The sequence below is a fragment of the Dendronephthya gigantea genome, unplaced genomic scaffold (assembly GCF_004324835.1).
Source record: "Dendronephthya gigantea isolate DGI-Jeju-01 unplaced genomic scaffold, DenGig_1.0 000009F, whole genome shotgun sequence".
Taxonomy (NCBI): Eukaryota; Metazoa; Cnidaria; class Anthozoa; order Malacalcyonacea; family Nephtheidae; genus Dendronephthya; species Dendronephthya gigantea.
The window spans coordinates 2,263,752-2,281,529 of NW_021163019.1; the positions used below are offsets into that span (position 1 = coordinate 2,263,752).

Sequence of the window (17,778 nt, forward strand, 5' to 3'; positions counted from 1 at the left end):
GGAAAAATAACCCCAATCGGCATGTGAAAATTATCGGCGTGCCTCACTATCGAATATATTCTTAGAAGAAAAAAAATTATATTGACTATTGAGAGACAACTACTTGTAGATTTTTTGAATATAAGTGGAAATATTTGATTCAACAGTTAAGGCAAACTGAAAGTAATGAAGAAAAATGACTGGGCCACCCTCGTGGCTATGTGCTACACGGAAATGTTTCCATTTCATTTGATCAGATGACACTTAACTGACTTAAGATTGCTTTTAATTTCACTCTTTATAACCTTCCCACGCTCAAGGTCAAAACGTCGTTTTTCTAAAAACGTAAAAAATATATTCATCACTCTCCCGTTTCTGACTGGTTCAACTGGCTTTACAACTGAATTTTTAAGTCTCTTAGTGAACTGATGAACAAAAAAACTCGCTCAGTTTTTCCCTGCAGCAAACTGGGAACTTGGCAACAAATATTGGCAACGACATTCTTAAAAAAAACATTACGTGAGTCACATTCAATTTCATTCGGAAAGCCAATATATCTTGCCTTCAGTCGAGGAAAGGCTCCTTCATGGAGAATGTTGGTCGACCACAAAAGTCGGCCCCATTTATAGTAATTCAGTTATATGGTTCTATACGAGAGATGTCACCTCTTGAACTAAACTTGTTGTTTCCTACTACACCATAGAAACTAAGATTCTTAAAAAATATCAGGTTCAAATTCCAAAACACGCCCTCACTCAAATCTGGCTGGAAAGGAAAAGCATAAATTGTACTTAACTTCATGTCCGCTTTATAATCAAAACTGAAAATTTAGAGTATTTTGAATCATTGCGTGCGAGCTTTTTTCAGGCGAAAATGAGTTAATTGAGAAACGGCTTCCGTGAAGACCAACTGAGTTTGTTATTTCATTCTTGCCAAAACCTTGCCAAAACTCAATATTCACATGAAAATTTTATCCTAAGTTTTTTCTGTATTTGTTTTGTTTATCCGGAAACTACAATTTCCCCGGAAAAGTGTTTTATATAGAAAAGGTTAAAGGCTCTTCCTCATCGGAATGAACGAATGAACGGTCGGCCATTTTGTTTTTGCTCAGCTCAACCAATCAGATTGCAGAATAGCTCGTCTATCACTAGCGAGTGCAGCTAAATATTATAATTTCAAATACAATATTTCGACATTGCAATTTGAGGGATTGTGAATGGCTTGCTTATATTCTGACCACTGCAAGAATGACACAAACGAAGGAAGATAATTGAAGAGGAAAAGTTATGCTCATATTTCATCGCGATGAAGCTCTCATTGAAATTATGCTTGTGTTTTCGTGCAAGCAATTAAGTCAAGGCTGGCGAAAATTGTCCAAATTTGATTAAGTACCTGTACAGATGAAAGCTTAATTAAGAGCTCATTTCAATTTTTAGCGTACGATTGGGAAGCACTATCTTCCATGTACTATAATTTGCTAGATTGTAGATAAAAAAAATTACAGGGGTAGGTTCAAAAGCATTTTCGCCGCCCAACTGGGCAATTTATCGAGCTTTCTCCTATTTTTAGGAAGGATGAAGATAAATTATCACTTAAAAGCGTTTTTAAATCCTTTATTTAGTCTAATCTCGCCGCTGCGTGTAATTTGCAACGGAGCCTTTAAAATATAATAACTTTAAAGCGTGGTGAAGTCAAATGATGAACGCTTTTAGATAAGGCAGGTTATTTGAAAATTTGAATTTTTCTTCAGATTTTCCTTCCAATAACTGTTATTTACATTCGGAGTAATTCATCATTTACCCGGACAAGATATGCCATTAATATTTTTTATTATAGACTTTTGTAAAGGCTGAGGACTCTATCTCCCCTTACAGCAAGCTAGCTTTCCTCTCAATTTTCGACTTAAAACTTCTCAACTGCGAAGTGCGGTTTAATTTGCTGTAATCAGCTCTTTAAAACTGTGAAGCTTTTGGCATACATACATATGCATGCAGCAGGCGAAAAAACAACAAAATAAGCAATTTTATTTCACAATATGCAATATCCAATTCTACTTTAATTGCTGAAACGAACAGGTTTTCATATTGTGTACCTGTCTATACCAAACAATCGCTATAGCTGCTGATAGGGAGGTCTTCTCGTGTAGATATTAGCAAACTTATGATGCATCAAATCTTTAACGGAGACATGACAGTCGCTAGTAGTGATAAATGCAGCTATTATAGAGTTGAGAATCTAATTTTCACTTTGTTTTAGAAACGACTTTAACTTTGTTTACCGATCAGAGGGTATAATTTTCAGTTATCTCCCTAGTAGTGAGACTGTTTGGCTGGATAACGGTGGTTTTCCATTACGACCGCGTCCCTTATTTGACGAATGTTTAAGCTCGCTATTATTATTATTAGCAAATGGTAACTGATATTAGGAAATTATCCTGACGAATTCACTCTGAGCTAATGCCGCGTTTGATCACAAGGAAGCAGCCCCGATTAAGTTTTTCAAATACTGAATGAGTTAAATTGTGGGTCGGCCACAGCATTGTTTTTATGAAAAACACAAAAAAATCTCGAGTTTTCCAACCTATATAGCTCCTGAGGAAAACCCCTTTGGGTGGAAACGACGAGAATGTTTTTTGCGGATATTATAGACAAGCAGTTGTTGAATTAGAAATGATGGGATGTCATTCACTGCATGTGTTTCCTTGTCTTCTCGTATATTGATTCTGAAGAACTGGTATATAGCACTCGTATAGATTGAATGACAAGCTCTGGCTACAGGAGGAGGAAGCTGTTCCTCAAAGAAAAGAAAATCAATCAATGGATGAAAGCATATATGCTTTATGTACACACACTGAAGGGTAATCTTCGAAAACTAACAATACCCTGCCCTTAATCCGTCTGTTTGCTAAGCGAACAATCCTTTCCAGTAAGTCCATTTCATGCCAAGAGCATTTGGAGCGATTATATACAACTCTGGTACATAAAAATTGCTGTGACTAATGTCGTGATAAGATCATCTTATAAAAATATTTCATCTTCAAACGCGGGGGTTCCAATGTAGGTGGGATTCAATGATAAGCTGAACACCGTGGTTTATGTCTAAATAAACTATACCTTAGAATGATATCTCAGACGTCACAACCTGCTACCAGTATATCTTTATAGTTTTGTCTGCGATTATAAACGTGTTCGAAAGCCTATGAATATGAACAATCTTTATAATTCAGACACAAAGTACATCTATTATGGTTATACGTTTACGCTATACAGACCTAAAGTGGAAGAAATCTTCTACGGATTAAGGCCTTCAGACTGATATAGACGAAAACAAGTGGGGCAGCTTGTCATCTCGATATATCATTCAGGGTTTGAAAATTGAAATGCTAATTGCCACGAGTAATATTAAATATGCGCGGCTGTAGCAATGAGCATAATGAAATGAGTCAGACATAGCTAAAAGGTTTGCCATCGCAGGTCAAGGGCCAAAGTCGCGCGTATTGAAATTCTATATATTACAACAGGTACCAAAAAAATCAGAAGTCTAGCTTGTATCGAATTGAAGTGAAGAACTTACTTGGCATATTATGCCAAACATCGCACGGACAATGCGGAAAATTTTATCTCTTTTTACCTTTCATTCTCGTCATAAACGTCAAATATATCTAAATGCACGAATACTTTCATTGTGAAGAATAATTGTCGAGCATAAAGTTTCTATATAGCGAGATTTTAAAATAAATTTTCGTGAACGAACTCGTTTTCCGCTGAAAGAGAAATCACTTTGGAAGATATTGACATAGAAGTGTTTTATTGAAATTTCTATATATTTTAACGAATATTATATAATCTTTGTATAATTTTTCGAGTGTAAACCCTTTAGAGCAAATGAATATACAACAATTAGCGTACGAATTATATACAATCTGTTAAATAGCCTGCTACATAACATGAATATATCGAATTGCATTATATAGTTTTGTAAATGTATTTTCTTTCGTTTGGTACGTTCGCGTTCTTTCAGACCAGCCTCAAAGTGCGCGATATTCACAGCGCCTTTGTAAAACCGTGAGACCTAGGCATGCTCGCTGCAGAGTCGAGAAACAAAATATCAGGAGATAAGGCGTTTGTATCTTTTTTGATAGACCCCCATTGCCACAAGGCTAAATTTCATGCATAAAGTAATTCTTATACATGGCTAGAAACTTTGTTCAGAGACAAAGATTTTCAAACATCCTTTGACTTTGAAGTAAATCTATCTTAAATTAGCTTTCAATATTATTGTTTCAGATTTCCTTACTCGACAAGAACGCGAAGCTACCCGCGAAGTTGGTACAGAGACATGCACACGTCTCTGTGATACTGAGTGCGACTATTCCTTAACCAACTCCCTTGTTGCAGTGTCTTTTGTGCTAGAGTTTTCTGTGGTTTGAAGTTCTGATTTCGTGGTTTTCACTTTATTCTGATGTGTTTTTTGATGCTTTCTCAAGTGATCACTTCGCATGAATCGCTTGCCACATTCTGCACACGAAAATCTTTTCTCGCCCGTGTGAGTCCTTAAATGCCTTTGTAGTTCGTCGGACCGGGTGAAACTTTTCCCACAGAACAGCCAGTGGCATACGAAGGGTCTTTCTCCCGTATGCCAGCGCAAATGTGCCTTCAGGTGCGAGGTTTTGCCGTAGACTTTCCCGCAGCCGGGAATGTGACAGATATGTTCCTTGCGCTTGTTCGGGGTACCGGTGTTCGTAGACATTTGACAGTTCGGGCAACGACAACGTCTGCATCGTCTGGTCCCAGGAACTTGCGTTGAACTTATGGCAAGCGCAGGGATTGATGTGACACAGGATGAAACTGGCGTCGAAGCACAAGACCAGCTTGGGATTGTGTTGTGAGGGACGTGAGGAACTGTGAGGGTTTTGGTCGTTTCAACGCTCCACCAAGATACGGCTTTGCATTCGGGTTTGCCGTAAGGATGGGGGGTAATGCTCGCCATCGGGTTAGGCGCGCACGGATGATTCGCGAAATAAGGTAGGCCGGTGGAATTACGCTGTGTCGATGCCAGTGGAAATGTTGGAGCCATTAAAGTCTTACTGTGGTAGTCGCTAAACGGATTACAATGGCCCTCTGGTGGCGGGGTTAATGGAAGGTTTCGTTCCAGATAGCCATAATGCGGCGTCACGGTCGCTGTTGGCTGTAGGAAAAATTGCTCCCCATAATACGGCGATATCAGCTTACTACGAGTCGGGCAATCCGTCGTTGGCTGCGGTATACCAGGCGTCTGGCCTATTCTGCTACACGTTGCTGCCAGCATCGCTAAAGGTGATGGTTTTGAGTAGTCCTAATAATGGAGAAATAAAAGCATGGTTTAGGCTAAACGCTAAATAAGTGCCTTCTTATGAGTCCGTTTAAAGAGCTCCAGTTGGTATAGACGATATACACACACGCACACAACACACACTTTACAACAAGTCTACAACAATTGTACTTACATGAGGTATTGGCATGAGATCCCTGCGAGGGAGCATTACTGCAGCCATGTCCGTTAGTTTCTTTCACGAAGTAGAATTTTTACTTTGAGTATGTTTTACCCACGGAGTATTTTAGCGTCCGTCCTGTCGCGGCGAATCACACAAGTGTAATGATATAAATATTCCTAGGCGCAGCCACTTTCAGCTGTTCAAAAGCAGACAATCATAATTGTTCAAAGGATACCGCCATGCAATTAATAAGTGTAGGTGGTGCCTTCAGTTGAGTGGTGCTTAGTAAAATATGTTGTTATCGCAAATAAAGGCCCATTATGATATGATGACTTAGGCGGTCGGAAAGGCGGTGAACTAATGACACGCAGCAAATGAGAGGCCATTTTATAATTGGATTCTATACATCAAAGTGCCGCGCGCTGTGCCGCCGCGCGTTCATTGGCTGCGAGAGTGTAAACAGGGCACACGCTAAGATTTTGTGGCCATTCGCATGTCCATTATGCCTGTCTTGCATTCGCCGCCCCATGCTCAACACTCGTTTGAGGGGGCTGTCATCAAAGACCAAAAGACACCGCCCATTAGAATAAGAAAGACTTCTGTCAAATCAGCTTTGTGTTACTAACAAAAACCAAACAATTATGAGGCTAATGTTGGGCATTTTCAGCGTCAATACGAAAAACACTACAGTGAGCGTACGCTTTCATCTCGCCGCCCGTAACCTTAAAGCCTAGCGTAAAAAACATCGCGTATTTATCGCGGTTTTTGAAAGCAAAATATAGACAACACTTGGTTTCCTTTAAGGCACCGACAAACGAAGGGGACATGAAGTGTCGCAGTGTTTAGTGATTATGGTATAGCTTTGGGTTTTGCGAGGCAAATCGTATTACCGTAAGAGGCCAGAAGGAATACTCGTGTCTAGCAAAGTTAAGCCAGTCAGGGGCAAGCCAAGGACAACAAAAACTAATTAAAAAGCACCGCCTTCCATCCAACCCAAATACTTGACGCATAGACAGCGCTGTCAATCAACCGGGGGAATAAGAATCGCACGCGAAAATTGTCGCACAGTTCAATTCGCGACGACGCGAGTTAGCGAGGGACTGCTATAATGCAAAGCGAGATTTGACCGTCTCGTCTCGAACAATCGCAATGTTATGCGAAATTTGTAATTATGAAAACATCAAGGCAAACCACAAACAAGTGACCGGCGACATCAAAGGCGCACATCAATTTCGCTACTTGGACAATTATCGCGCTTCAATATGTATTAACGACTTGAAAAATATTGATTAATATATCGTGTGTGTGCGAGAGCGGTAGGCGCGCGTCTGGGAAAGCTCGTTTTGAATATTTGAGGCGAGTTTCTGGGAGACGATTGCTCAATGTTCGCCCGTGAACAGCTCTTGTTTTGGCGTTGGAACAACGATTAGCCTTGTCCTTTGCCGCCCCTATGATTGTAGTCCTCATAGCCAAGTGCCTTCGTTAGCCGCATAAGAACCATGGCGCCAGCAATGCGCTTCCAGCTAAGTCGCCAGAATTGTGCGAATTTAATAATCGCCACACACACAAAAACCTTTGGAAATTGAACAAAAGTGCCGGTGATTCGGCCTTTTATTCCTAATGGTGATAATATGAGCCTATATCATTTCGCAAACAAATCGCTGCCCGCGTAAGAGGCAGCACTTAGCAGAGAGCCAATCCGAAACCAGTCGTTTTCTTTTTAAATTGAAAACTGATCGCGCACGCAATTGGGGGGGCACTCGAAACAGTCTTGCATAGTCATACAATGATTTCCTTATGGTAATTTTAGGACAAATCACAGATAAATTTACACGCATTGGCTTAACGTGTTAAAGTGTATATATATATTACAGTGGGGACTGGACAGGAAAGATATAAAAATATATAAAAGTAAGCCATCTAAGCGATTGCGTAAAAGCTTTACTGTCAAACTGACGAGTGGGAAAGACAGTTGACAACTTTAGAAATCTAAAACCCCGAAGACTTTTGCTAAAAGCGCGTACTTTTCTGCCTCGTTTTATGATATCAATCACACAGACTACATATTCCTTTTCACGAGTTCAGTTTTCGAGCGTGCTAGTCAAAACAAGAAATACACAAGATTGTATATTGCGACAAAGATGTTTACAGGGTTCCCACCTACAACAATATTTACACAGGGTCGTGCAATACGGGCAAATACCTCACACCGAAATGACAGACAGGCAATATTGCCTCATACGCACCGCCTTCCGAGAGATGTCAGTAAAAGTGTGAAACGAACATTACCGTGTGACACTTTTCGCTTTTGTAGATACCGTTCACAGTTTACGGTGAAAAGCGTGGACAAATAACGAGGAAAGGGGGTCATTAATTGTCAAGGTTAGAGGCTCCGGTGACAGGAGATACGTTTCAGTATAGATCAACTACATACTGGACGAGAAAAAAACACATCAAAAAGCAAGACATCCTGATACGACTCATACAAGGCACGATTGAAAATGTAAATTATCGAAATAAAGTCCAAAATTCACACTTTTTTCGTTCACTGTTTGAAGAAGAGATGTACTTGAAATTTTTTTAGGGCTTGATTTAAACACCGTGAGCAGAGCTCTTTCAGGAACATTTCAAGTTTCGATCTAGACAGAGAGACTTGCGTTTCAAGAGGCATAATAAATATATTCACGTTGCTTTATCTCCATTCCCAAACCTTCCCGCACGCAAGAAAGAAAACAATTGCAATGAATACGTTATCATAATTACACGGTAGTGTAGAGCAACATGTGCACTTGCAGTTGATCACACCTGAATCAAGCGAACCTCTGTCAATTGAAACACAACTGTTTATCCGATTCTTAAGCCATGCTTCGCGTCGTGTGCTTATTATGGCTGCGAGCCGGGAAAGATCACTTCGTGAAAACTGCTTTGCTTGAAACCGCCCTGGTCAAATATCACGCCGAATGCATTAAAAAAATTTCGATATAAAATGAAGTATATCGCTTTGAATGTGCTCGACGAATTAGGAGGACTGACGTTCGACCACACCCATACACCGTCCACTGACATCAATAAACCTGGACCAATAGAGCCGAGAAAAACAAGGAGTGTGTCAACACAGCGGCTATTTGTTCTCTTTCATATATTTCATACTATTCAGTGACTACATCAGAATACCGAATCTGAAATACCAAAATGGCAAACTATAGGACGTCAAAAAGAACTTATATCCCTATGAAACTTGCAATGTTTCCGAAAGCAAGAGCTTATTTGAAGGAAAAGCAGTCTACATTGTTGTAACGAAGTGTGCTTCACTCCAATACGATTACGAGATCAGTTTTGAGATTTTCATTTTTTCCTTTTTCGCTGTTTATTTGTGGATAAATTCCGATGATTTTTTACCGACATCAGAGAGAGGTTCTCGCATTTTCAGCCTATTTTTATTTCAATGAGCCATTTTGAAGGTTTGGGAGATTTTGGGGTCAAAGTGTACGATACATTTTGACCATGATACGCCTGTGGAAAAACGCGCTGATTCAAAATTTCTTTCTATTTGCTCTAAGCAGTAAGTTGTATGTCATTGTGCGATATTAAAACCAATCAGCTCAACAGATTTTTTTTCAAACTTGCAGCCCTCAAAGCTAGTTAAAGTCTGCGGTTTGCAATGTTAATAGCCACCTAAATGATTTAATGTGGTTTAAAGTCATGCGTCATTTATGCAGGGAGTCAAACCAAAAACTCTAATAACATCAAATTGTTGTTAGGCATACTGCATCGCGTCGATGACATGCATATATATAAATATATATATGGAAGTATTAGTGTACTTTCAATGCAAATTCAAGGCTGGACATTTTTACCACGATTTTATGCGAACTTTAACATCTCTAATAATATTCTTGTATGTTTGCATGGTGACAGTCAACGAGTAATTTAGCTTAAAAGCTAAATTACTTTTAAGCATCGCTATTAGCGCGGCGTATTTTATCACCATCAAAGATATTTCCGGACGAGATATTTTAACGTAAGGCAATAACAAACTTATTTCCTTAACTGGAGCTACTATTTTAGGCCACACAGACAAAGATAGGACTTAACACAGAAGACGTGGGCGGGAGTAGATTAAAATAAGCTATGATTAAGGTTGGCTTTAGCGATGCTAAACGTAGTTTGCCGTTCCGAACAATTTACCCTTGTTCAAAGATCTCTTGGTGGCCTAAATTATTTTTAATGTCGGGATTTTCAACGGTACGTTTTTTGCTATGCCTATATGATTTCGAAATGCTCGCGAAGGTTCACGACTGTTGTGTGTTATCGGAAAATTGGCGTGGGGTTTGAAATAACATAAACTCTACGATTCGATTTGAATAATTTAATCAACTTTTTGCACTTAAAAATGGGTTATAGTAATTCATATTACCGTTGCAAAGAATGCATGTGATTGATATGAATTTGAAAGCTTAATTATGCTAATAACGGAACACGATTCCCAATCCAAATTATACCTTTCACGTTTCGAGTGAAATAAATGTCAACGGATGGGTTGTAGGTTTCGAAATGGAGGAAGGATGTTACGATGATAATTTATTATCGTAATAGCGTGAATAACAGCCATATTTTTATCCTTTGTTGATGGACTCTATTTGAAGTGAAATGTAAAGGCTGTATACGTATTTTTAGACTCTCAAAAGGTCAAAAAAAAACACGACAGCGTCATTATCGGTCACGTCTCATTATACTTAAACAACAAAAAATAAAACTTCGCCAATGTCATCAAAATATTTTAACTTCAAGGCAAACGGTGCCATGCACGTAGTGAAAAGATTAATAAAGGGGAATAAAAACTGTTTTCTCAGCCTGCAAGACTTCAAGAGGACAAATCTTTGCATGGTCTACGACCAACAATCCTTAATATTTTCTGGACTATTCCGAAATATTAACAAAACCTTTTCGAAAATACCAGCCGATATAACCGCAACGAACCGTTCAAAATCCATGACGATTGCAAAGCAATTTTTTCCCGCGCATTGGTTGAGATATTTCTACCTGTGGCCGTGATGTTTACGCGGTAGATAGTGTGTTATCGTGTGGGGAGGACAAATATTTATATTCGGGTTATTTATATGAGCCGACGAAACACAACTTAGCGGCAAATATAATTTTATATTTAGGTTTTCTGTGCGCCTAAATAAGTGGTAATTATATAACCATTTAGCCTTTGAGACAAAGAGTTCTTCATGAGAACAACATCTTAGTCAAATTTTTGGCACTTAATCACACCATATACGCAACATAATGGACACTTTACAAAATCGTCTAAAAGTCTAGATATTTACGTCAAAGTTATTATTATTGAGACGATGCTTGGCTTGCTTACTGGATAGTCTATCATTTAGGATAGCTAAGGTTGAAGTAGATTTTCAACATGTAATTAACTGTAAGGGATGATGAATGTTCGTAAATGATGGTTAGCCTTAGGAGAGATCATGATGTACTGGTCCGAAACTAGAGCGAAGGTTTATATTCATAAGCTAGACAAGGGGTAGTGTTGTGTTTGTGTCCCATAATACTCATCCTTCGTTTTAACCTGACAGTTTGAGTTGTTGATGATGACCACTGCTATCCAGACATGCATTGAAGGCATTTAATAGCGACCACGCAATTATAGAGACAGTACACTATATATGCAATGGGAATGTAAAGAATTCAAAACCATTTTTGGCTACAAATCGAGTCCCTTCTTATATACAGCCATATAGCTCGCTGCCATATTGGTCTCGATTTGAAAATTTCAAAAAGTGTCGCATTACAACTGAAGGGAAACCAAATAAAGGTTACCTATATCTCTCCCAGTGATCGGTTACACCAATAATCAGCTAATAAGACTGCAGGCCAAATTCTGGATGCTAATTAAGCGAAGGTTGATGTGTATAGTAAATGCTGCAAAAGCGGTAATATTTAAATTTTAATTCAATTATTAACACGCTCCATCTAAAAGCCCTAAATTTTGCTTTTCAATCGTGCAAAGTGACACAAAATTTGATTTATATCAATAATACTCGGCCTGGTATGATAATCGTATTGGGTATGAATCTGTCTTTGTCTGGAACGTTTACATTGTGTCAATTTGCAACGTGGCGTTAAGGAATTGAGTTTATAGATGGCACCGTCTGGACTTGAGGGATAATGTGTTATTTTTTAGGAAAACGCGCTGTGATACATTCTTCGACGCATATTAAGCACAGTTAATCCCGGGATTAATTTCCCGCCCTTAACTGCACCTTCTTCCGCAGAATTCGCTGAATTGAATGCCTAAATCCAATCTTCTAAGTCGGCAAGAGGATTTGCGTAGACTCTGATGCGATTATCCCTTGATCCGAAAATTTTTACACTGCGCAAAAAAACTACTTCAAACTGATTTATGAAATGGCTCAAAAAATTAAAATTCAGAAAAATTTCGTGACAACTCGAATGTTCCTGAGGTGCGTTTCTTTGCGAGAATTTAATTCAAGTTATTTTGGTGAATTATTCATGATATTTCAGTTCTGCCACTAACCGGTTTTGCCTTATTTCTTGGCGCCTTTCTTGTCGGTCAATCCAGCACCGGCGTTGAACTTAAAGAAGATCACATCTCCGTCATGAACAACGTAGTTTTTACCTTCCTGGCGGTATTTTCCAGCGGCCTGGACAAAAAAGAAAACAATTAATGGTGTTGTGAAGAAGGGTCCGAACGCGCATTCTGATACAACACTACGATTAAGGGTAGCATCAAGGAAGGTTTTCAATCGGTTAGACTAGCAGTACTACATGATAAAATGACATTGAGGAGGGTTGAAAGTAAAACAATGAATAAAATATTGCAAACAGTAAGTACTAGACTAGTCAGGCTAGTATTAGTAGCAACAGTCATCACTCAGTCAGACTAGCAGTACTGCAATGATCAACTGACATTGAAGAAGGTTGAAAGAGAAAAACTGAATAAAACATTGCAATGCAGTAAGTGCTAGACTAGTCAGGCTAGTATTAGTTGCAACAGTCATCACTCAGTCAGACTAACAGTACTGCAATCATTAATTGGCATTAAGAAAGACTAAAAGCATTCCATAAAACAATGGAAAGTAGTAAGTACTAGACCAGTCTGGTTAGCATCAGTAGTAACAGAAAAGTCAGTCAGACTAGCTGCATTGCAATGATCAACTTATATCATTCGTTGCAAGTGAAACACTGAATACAACATATCAAAGCAGTAAGTACAGTACCAAACAAGTCAGACTACAGCGTTAGTGGAACAAAGGGCATTGCGGTGTTAACTGGGGGACAAAGTCTCTTGGAAAGACAAGAATCTTACGTTACCTTCACAGCATGATCATTGCCCAGTTCTTTCAAATCATTGAATTTCATTACCTGAAATAAAGAAAGAAAATGAACGTTGTTTCTCGCTAGCGAGAGTTTAGTGGTGGTACATGTACAATTAGCGTCACGATTAATCCATAACTTTATTCCCTTTTTTTTCACTTCGAAAAAGCACTCAACCAATGAAGCACCCTTGCACAACCTCTATGACAACATCAGTTTGGAATCTGTAGATTGATTTAAGGGTGTGTGGGTGCATGGATGTATTCCAAGAGGTGCTCGACGTTGTCACTCCCTCCATTCGAGGGGTATCAGCGCTGACAGAGAGAGCCATATCCGGTTTATATTGCGAAATAGGCACAATCACAAGGGGAAGAAATATTTCCTTTTCTTGTATAATCAACGCTTAAAAACGACATTTTCCCCCCGCTAGGGTAGCCTGGGGATAGATTCCCTGTATTGCTTCGGCGCTACAGATGACAACCATGTCATATCTAGCTGCATTATGTTTTGAAACACAGTTTATGCGTGGGTATGAAAGAAAAAGAACATTCCAACAACTCTGCGACTGATGGTAAATATCCTACAAGTGGTCTCTTCTGAGCCGTCCTTTTGCCTACGCTGAAGCCCTCTGAAGTAAACCAGATTTAACTAATGCAACGATGCATATTTATGAAAAACTCTATCTAATATTGATAGACTACTGCGATTAAATACATTTGAATGTATATTTAACCACAGAGATAAACAGAGTTGACCTGGGCTTACCTCGGCCATGATGAAACCTTTCTCGAAATCTGTGTGAATCCTTCCGGCAGCCTGCGGAGCTTTGGTTCCCTTTTGTATCGTCCACGCTTTCACTTCATCTTTGCCAGCCGTGAAGAAATATTCCAACTGCAAAGTCTTAAAGCCTGTCACGATTATCTTCTGTAATGCACTGCAGAATGAGAGAGAAATGTGTGAGCATTGATGACGGCCTTGTAATATGCACTGCTTCACCCTGATTTACCCAGGCTTATAGTAGTCGACTTTGTGGTGGGGTACAGCTCTCTCTAGTTGACCCACAAACTTGTAGTAAGGCATAGGGACTCCTATAATCCCCACCGTATAATCAATGAGGTAAAACTAATGAATTTGAGGGCCTGGAAAAGATTCCCAATTCAATGGCTCAACCCATGCGGATTCTGCTAATTCAGATGCAGGCACTCAAAAAATTATCATCGCTAGTTGATCGCATTGAAATTCTCAGAATTCCCCTCACGAAATCGACCTCACACTGAACATATTCACACCCCCCGGTGGGGTAGGGGCCGTGCGCATAAATGAGTGGATTTAATAAAACCTTCAGGGGGGGGGAAATCAATTTACAGTAATGAAGGCGTTCAACATATATACCTTGTCGTTTTGTGTTCTTTTAAATATATTTCTCTGTTATCATCAGGCATATCGAGTAGCTGGGAAAATCACAATGAAAAAGGTCAGTGTTTTGCTGAAGAAGACATGACATGCACAAGATATTACAAAGGAAGCAGACACTGGTCTATAATACTAAGACTGGACTAGTTACCTGCAACTCAAAGGCACCACTAAAGGGAATTAACAGAGCGCCCGGATCCCGTTGGTCAATCCACTCTTTGATTTTTAAGAGCCTGTGAAAAAAAAGGAAATATCTCGCGTATATCAGACTGTTGACTGAGGAAAACGGAACTGAACACACCAATCGTTTTTACCATTTGTTTTTCTTGCGAATGTAGTCTTTTTCCGATAAATTGACTAAGTATATGACAGGTTTTGAGGACAGCAATAGATGCTTGTTGAGAACCTCGATCTACAAATGAAAGGTAGTTTTCTTAGAGGAAACGATCGCAATGAAAACATATTAAAAAAATATAAAGGAAATGTATCTTTTGAAAAACTGACTACGGAAATGGAGTTTTTTTCATCTGGGAAAAATGGAAAATTCGACAAATCTATATTGTATGTTTTTAGAGCCTGTTTACATTTGCAATTTTTGGCGCGATTTTATTTGCAATTTTCTTCTTTTGATAGATGTGAACGAGTGAATCAGTTACGGATGTTCAAGTAAGAGCTCTTATACGTCAGAGCATTCGTAACTAAACACTCGTTCACATCTACCAAAAGAAGAAAATCGCACCAAATATTGCAAGTGTAAACGGGCCTTTACTATCACAGAAACCTCGCCATGAAAATCTGCATCAAAGCACACTCACGTCGTTGGCATGCCATTCACCAAATCTAACATCTTTCTTTTCCTCCACAACCAATTTCTTAATCTTTGCTAAGATATCCTAAAGAGAGAAATTGAAATAGTCCCGCGATGAGAGTATGATGAAAAATTTTAAACTCGCAAAATTTTGAAAAATCGAAAAATATGAACTTAAAAGCAAATTCCATCGTACGTATTCTGCTTTGGCCTTTTTATCTCCACCTCTTAAAGCATTTCGTTCCATGCTTTCCTAAACGGTTCAGAAGAGAGGAATGGATAAACATTGCTTCCAAGGCAAAAGCAAACAAAAAAAATCATGTTCAGAATCAGAGATGCCACTTCATGTTCTTGTACACAATGCTGTGAAACTATCGAAAGGGGGAGACATATTTGGCATCAGCATGTTCGAAAAAGGTACAAACCATTCTGGCATTCAAGTATTGTTCATCCTTGGAAATAAAAAAGGAAAACAATTAGACAGGGAATTATCCAGGGGGAAGTGTTGGGAGGTGGTCAATCATCCAGGGGAAGGGGGGATCACAAGGGCATTTAAGTATTAACACCAAAGAATTGTTTGGTGGACAGGGGGTGTGTGGAGAATGCAGCCTGTTATACAGGGGGGTTGAAGGAAAAAACTAATTAGCCAGGAGGGTGGTGGGTATTTAGATATACTTCTAGGATATGGTATAAGTTCTCTGGATAGATCTCCACCTCACGGTTGAGCAGGGAGATGGGTGTTTTTCTGACTTCATATGCTAATACAAACCTTTTTCCGTAATTCTTCTGATATTATTTCTAAATCTCGTACAGGATTTACGTCATCTTCAACATGTATAACATCACCATCCTCAAATGCTCCTGATAGAAAATTAGGTTTTTCAAGACATTTTATAATACAGCCAGAATAATAGCAAATAGTTCTTCAATAAGAGAGCCTGAAGACTTACTGACAACATGAAACAGGGCGTCACAAGCAGAGATGTGGGATAAAAATGCATTTCCGAGGCCCTGTAAAGAGAATAAAAATTTCTCTACTGTCACAAACGCTAGAATGCATGATTAAGGAGACAAAACAGAACTAACGCTGGAATAAAACCCCACCTTGCCTTCAGAAGCTCCTTCAACTAATCCAGCAATGTCTGTCACCAGAAGAAATGCCGGAACCTTACTACAAGAACCACAAAGAAATAAAGGGATTTGATATAATATTCCAAACAGCTTTTGACATCATTAGCACAGTCAGAGCTCTTCGTCAGGTCTAACTCACCTAACGGGTTTGTGGTGCTCACATAGCCAATCAAATCTCTCATCAGGCACTGGAACTCGACCTAACAAGACAACACCAAATACAAAAACATTGAAGATCTGTTTACTTTACAATCCTTTCAGCTGATTATGTGAATCATGAATATAACATTTCAGAAAGAAAGTACTTACTTTCATTAGGATCTATGAAGACAAAAAAATAGTTTCAATTAATATAATTCATCACATAATTGTTGTTCAATATATGATTTGGTTAAAACAAAGTAAAGACATGATAAATTATCAATTACCTATTGTACAGAATGGGAAGTTCTCAGCAGCTGCGGCACTTTTCGTTAAAACATTAAAAAATGTTGACTTCCTAAAACCATGCATTATTTTCATTAAACAATTTTACTTATAACGTTGAATTGCAACAAACATTGCTAACCAAATATGCCTGGGAAAACATGCATGTGCATCTGTTTCACACATACCCACCCTCAATTGGTAATATATTGATAGAAAATGATGGGATTTTGTGGATCTGATGGCTTTTTGAGTGAGGTGAACATTACTTCCCCAATTCTAATGCTATTTTAGCTGATGTTGAAAAATTAGTCAGGTTTGACTCTCTTCGAATCATCACCAACCATTGAGCAACAAAAGTGTTAATCACTTCATTGGGGTGAGCAAAAAACACACACATGAGAGATGGACTGATTCAGTGGTATGCTTTTTAGTATGTCATAGCAAATTTTGTATGCATGTTCAGATATCACTCAAGCATGATATTATGTATAAAAAACATCCAACAATCCAACCTCCTGTGAGCACAGCTAAGCGGAAGGTCTTAAATAAAGATAGATAGAAACTATTTATAAAAACTAAAAAGCATTTGTCTCTGAGCAGCAATTTCTCAGGTAAGCACTCCCCATATAAGGTTCCCAACGAGTGTGGACTTCAACAATACCAAGTGCAATATAAACTCCATGACAAAACAACATTGTAATCGACACATTGACCTACCCGACATTTGGAAGCCCAACTATGCCACATTTTAGGGAAGTTCCAATCCTGCCCATGAGCGGCGTGGGTTTAACCTCTTCCTTCTTCTTTGGAGGCATTTTTCGTTTCCCTCGAGTGCCGATATATCTTTCAAATCCCTTAAAAAAGTCGTAGAAAACGTACAGACGTACACGTGTGGATTGTACAAATACTTTCATAGAAAGGTCGCCATGTTGTATGGACCCGATTCGCAAATTAATGTCGGCTTTCTGGCGTAAATAATGTCTGCTGATTGTCGACTGCTTCAATGATGCACTTGGAGTCTTGCACAGTAAGTTGGAAATGCAATCTATAATATGTGTCTTCGTTCAATGGCTGTTTTTGCTTTTTTAAATCCTTTTAATTAAACCACCCTTTCAATTAAACCATCATACAAAGATGCGCTCTAATGCGCCATCTTAATTTGGTAGCACAAATTATCCAAAAAAATTCAAAT

General features: G+C 38.8%; 2 protein-coding genes and 1 long non-coding RNA gene across 3 annotated transcripts; all 3 read right to left on the reverse strand.

The window, feature by feature from the left end:
- Positions 1 to 2,560: 2,560 nt before the first annotated feature.
- On the reverse strand, positions 2,561 to 3,328 carry LOC114517467. The gene is made up of 3 exons (XR_003686395.1): positions 3,251 to 3,328; positions 3,093 to 3,175; positions 2,561 to 2,766 (listed from the first exon to the last, which is right to left on the reverse strand). It is a non-coding gene; the product is annotated as an uncharacterized LOC114517467 (long non-coding RNA).
- A 441-nt stretch (positions 3,329 to 3,769) lies between these two features.
- Positions 3,770 to 6,609, reverse strand: LOC114517498 (transcription factor Sp5-like). The gene is made up of 2 exons (XM_028537253.1): positions 5,465 to 6,609; positions 3,770 to 5,313 (listed from the first exon to the last, which is right to left on the reverse strand). Exons 1-2 carry the CDS (start codon positions 5,510 to 5,512, stop codon positions 4,348 to 4,350), a joined length of 1,014 nt encoding a protein of 337 aa, XP_028393054.1. The 5' UTR covers positions 5,513 to 6,609; the 3' UTR covers positions 3,770 to 4,347.
- Positions 6,610 to 12,005: 5,396 nt separating this feature from the next.
- LOC114517497 (obg-like ATPase 1) lies at positions 12,006 to 17,512 on the reverse strand. The gene is made up of 16 exons (XM_028537252.1): positions 17,304 to 17,512; positions 16,586 to 16,656; positions 16,467 to 16,478; positions 16,297 to 16,357; positions 16,131 to 16,197; positions 15,977 to 16,037; positions 15,796 to 15,887; positions 15,452 to 15,478; positions 15,223 to 15,279; positions 15,034 to 15,111; positions 14,533 to 14,630; positions 14,370 to 14,451; positions 14,198 to 14,256; positions 13,571 to 13,739; positions 12,803 to 12,853; positions 12,006 to 12,132 (listed from the first exon to the last, which is right to left on the reverse strand). The coding sequence occupies exons 1-16, from the start codon at positions 17,498 to 17,500 to the stop codon at positions 12,016 to 12,018; spliced, it is 1,299 nt and encodes a 432-aa protein (XP_028393053.1). The 5' UTR covers positions 17,501 to 17,512; the 3' UTR covers positions 12,006 to 12,015.
- Positions 17,513 to 17,778: the final 266 nt, after the last annotated feature.

Bases quoted from the DNA above. Each gene is read 5' to 3' on its own strand.
- LOC114517497 (XM_028537252.1), bottom strand. From the start codon at position 17,500: ATGAAAGTATTTGTACAATCCACACGTGTACGTCTGTACGTTTTCTAC. The intron at 16,198-16,296 runs GTGAGTTAGACC...TGGTTCTTGTAG, and splicing joins GAGCACCACAAACCCGTTAG to TAAGGTTCCGGCATTTCTTC. The intron at 15,280-15,451 runs GTTTGTACCTTT...TGAACCGTTTAG, and splicing joins AATACTTGAATGCCAGAATG to GAAAGCATGGAACGAAATGC.
- LOC114517498 (XM_028537253.1), bottom strand. From the start codon at position 5,512: ATGGCTGCAGTAATGCTCCCTCGCAGGGATCTCATGCCAATACCTCAT. The intron at 5,314-5,464 runs GTAAGTACAATT...CTCCATTATTAG, and splicing joins ATCTCATGCCAATACCTCAT to GACTACTCAAAACCATCACC.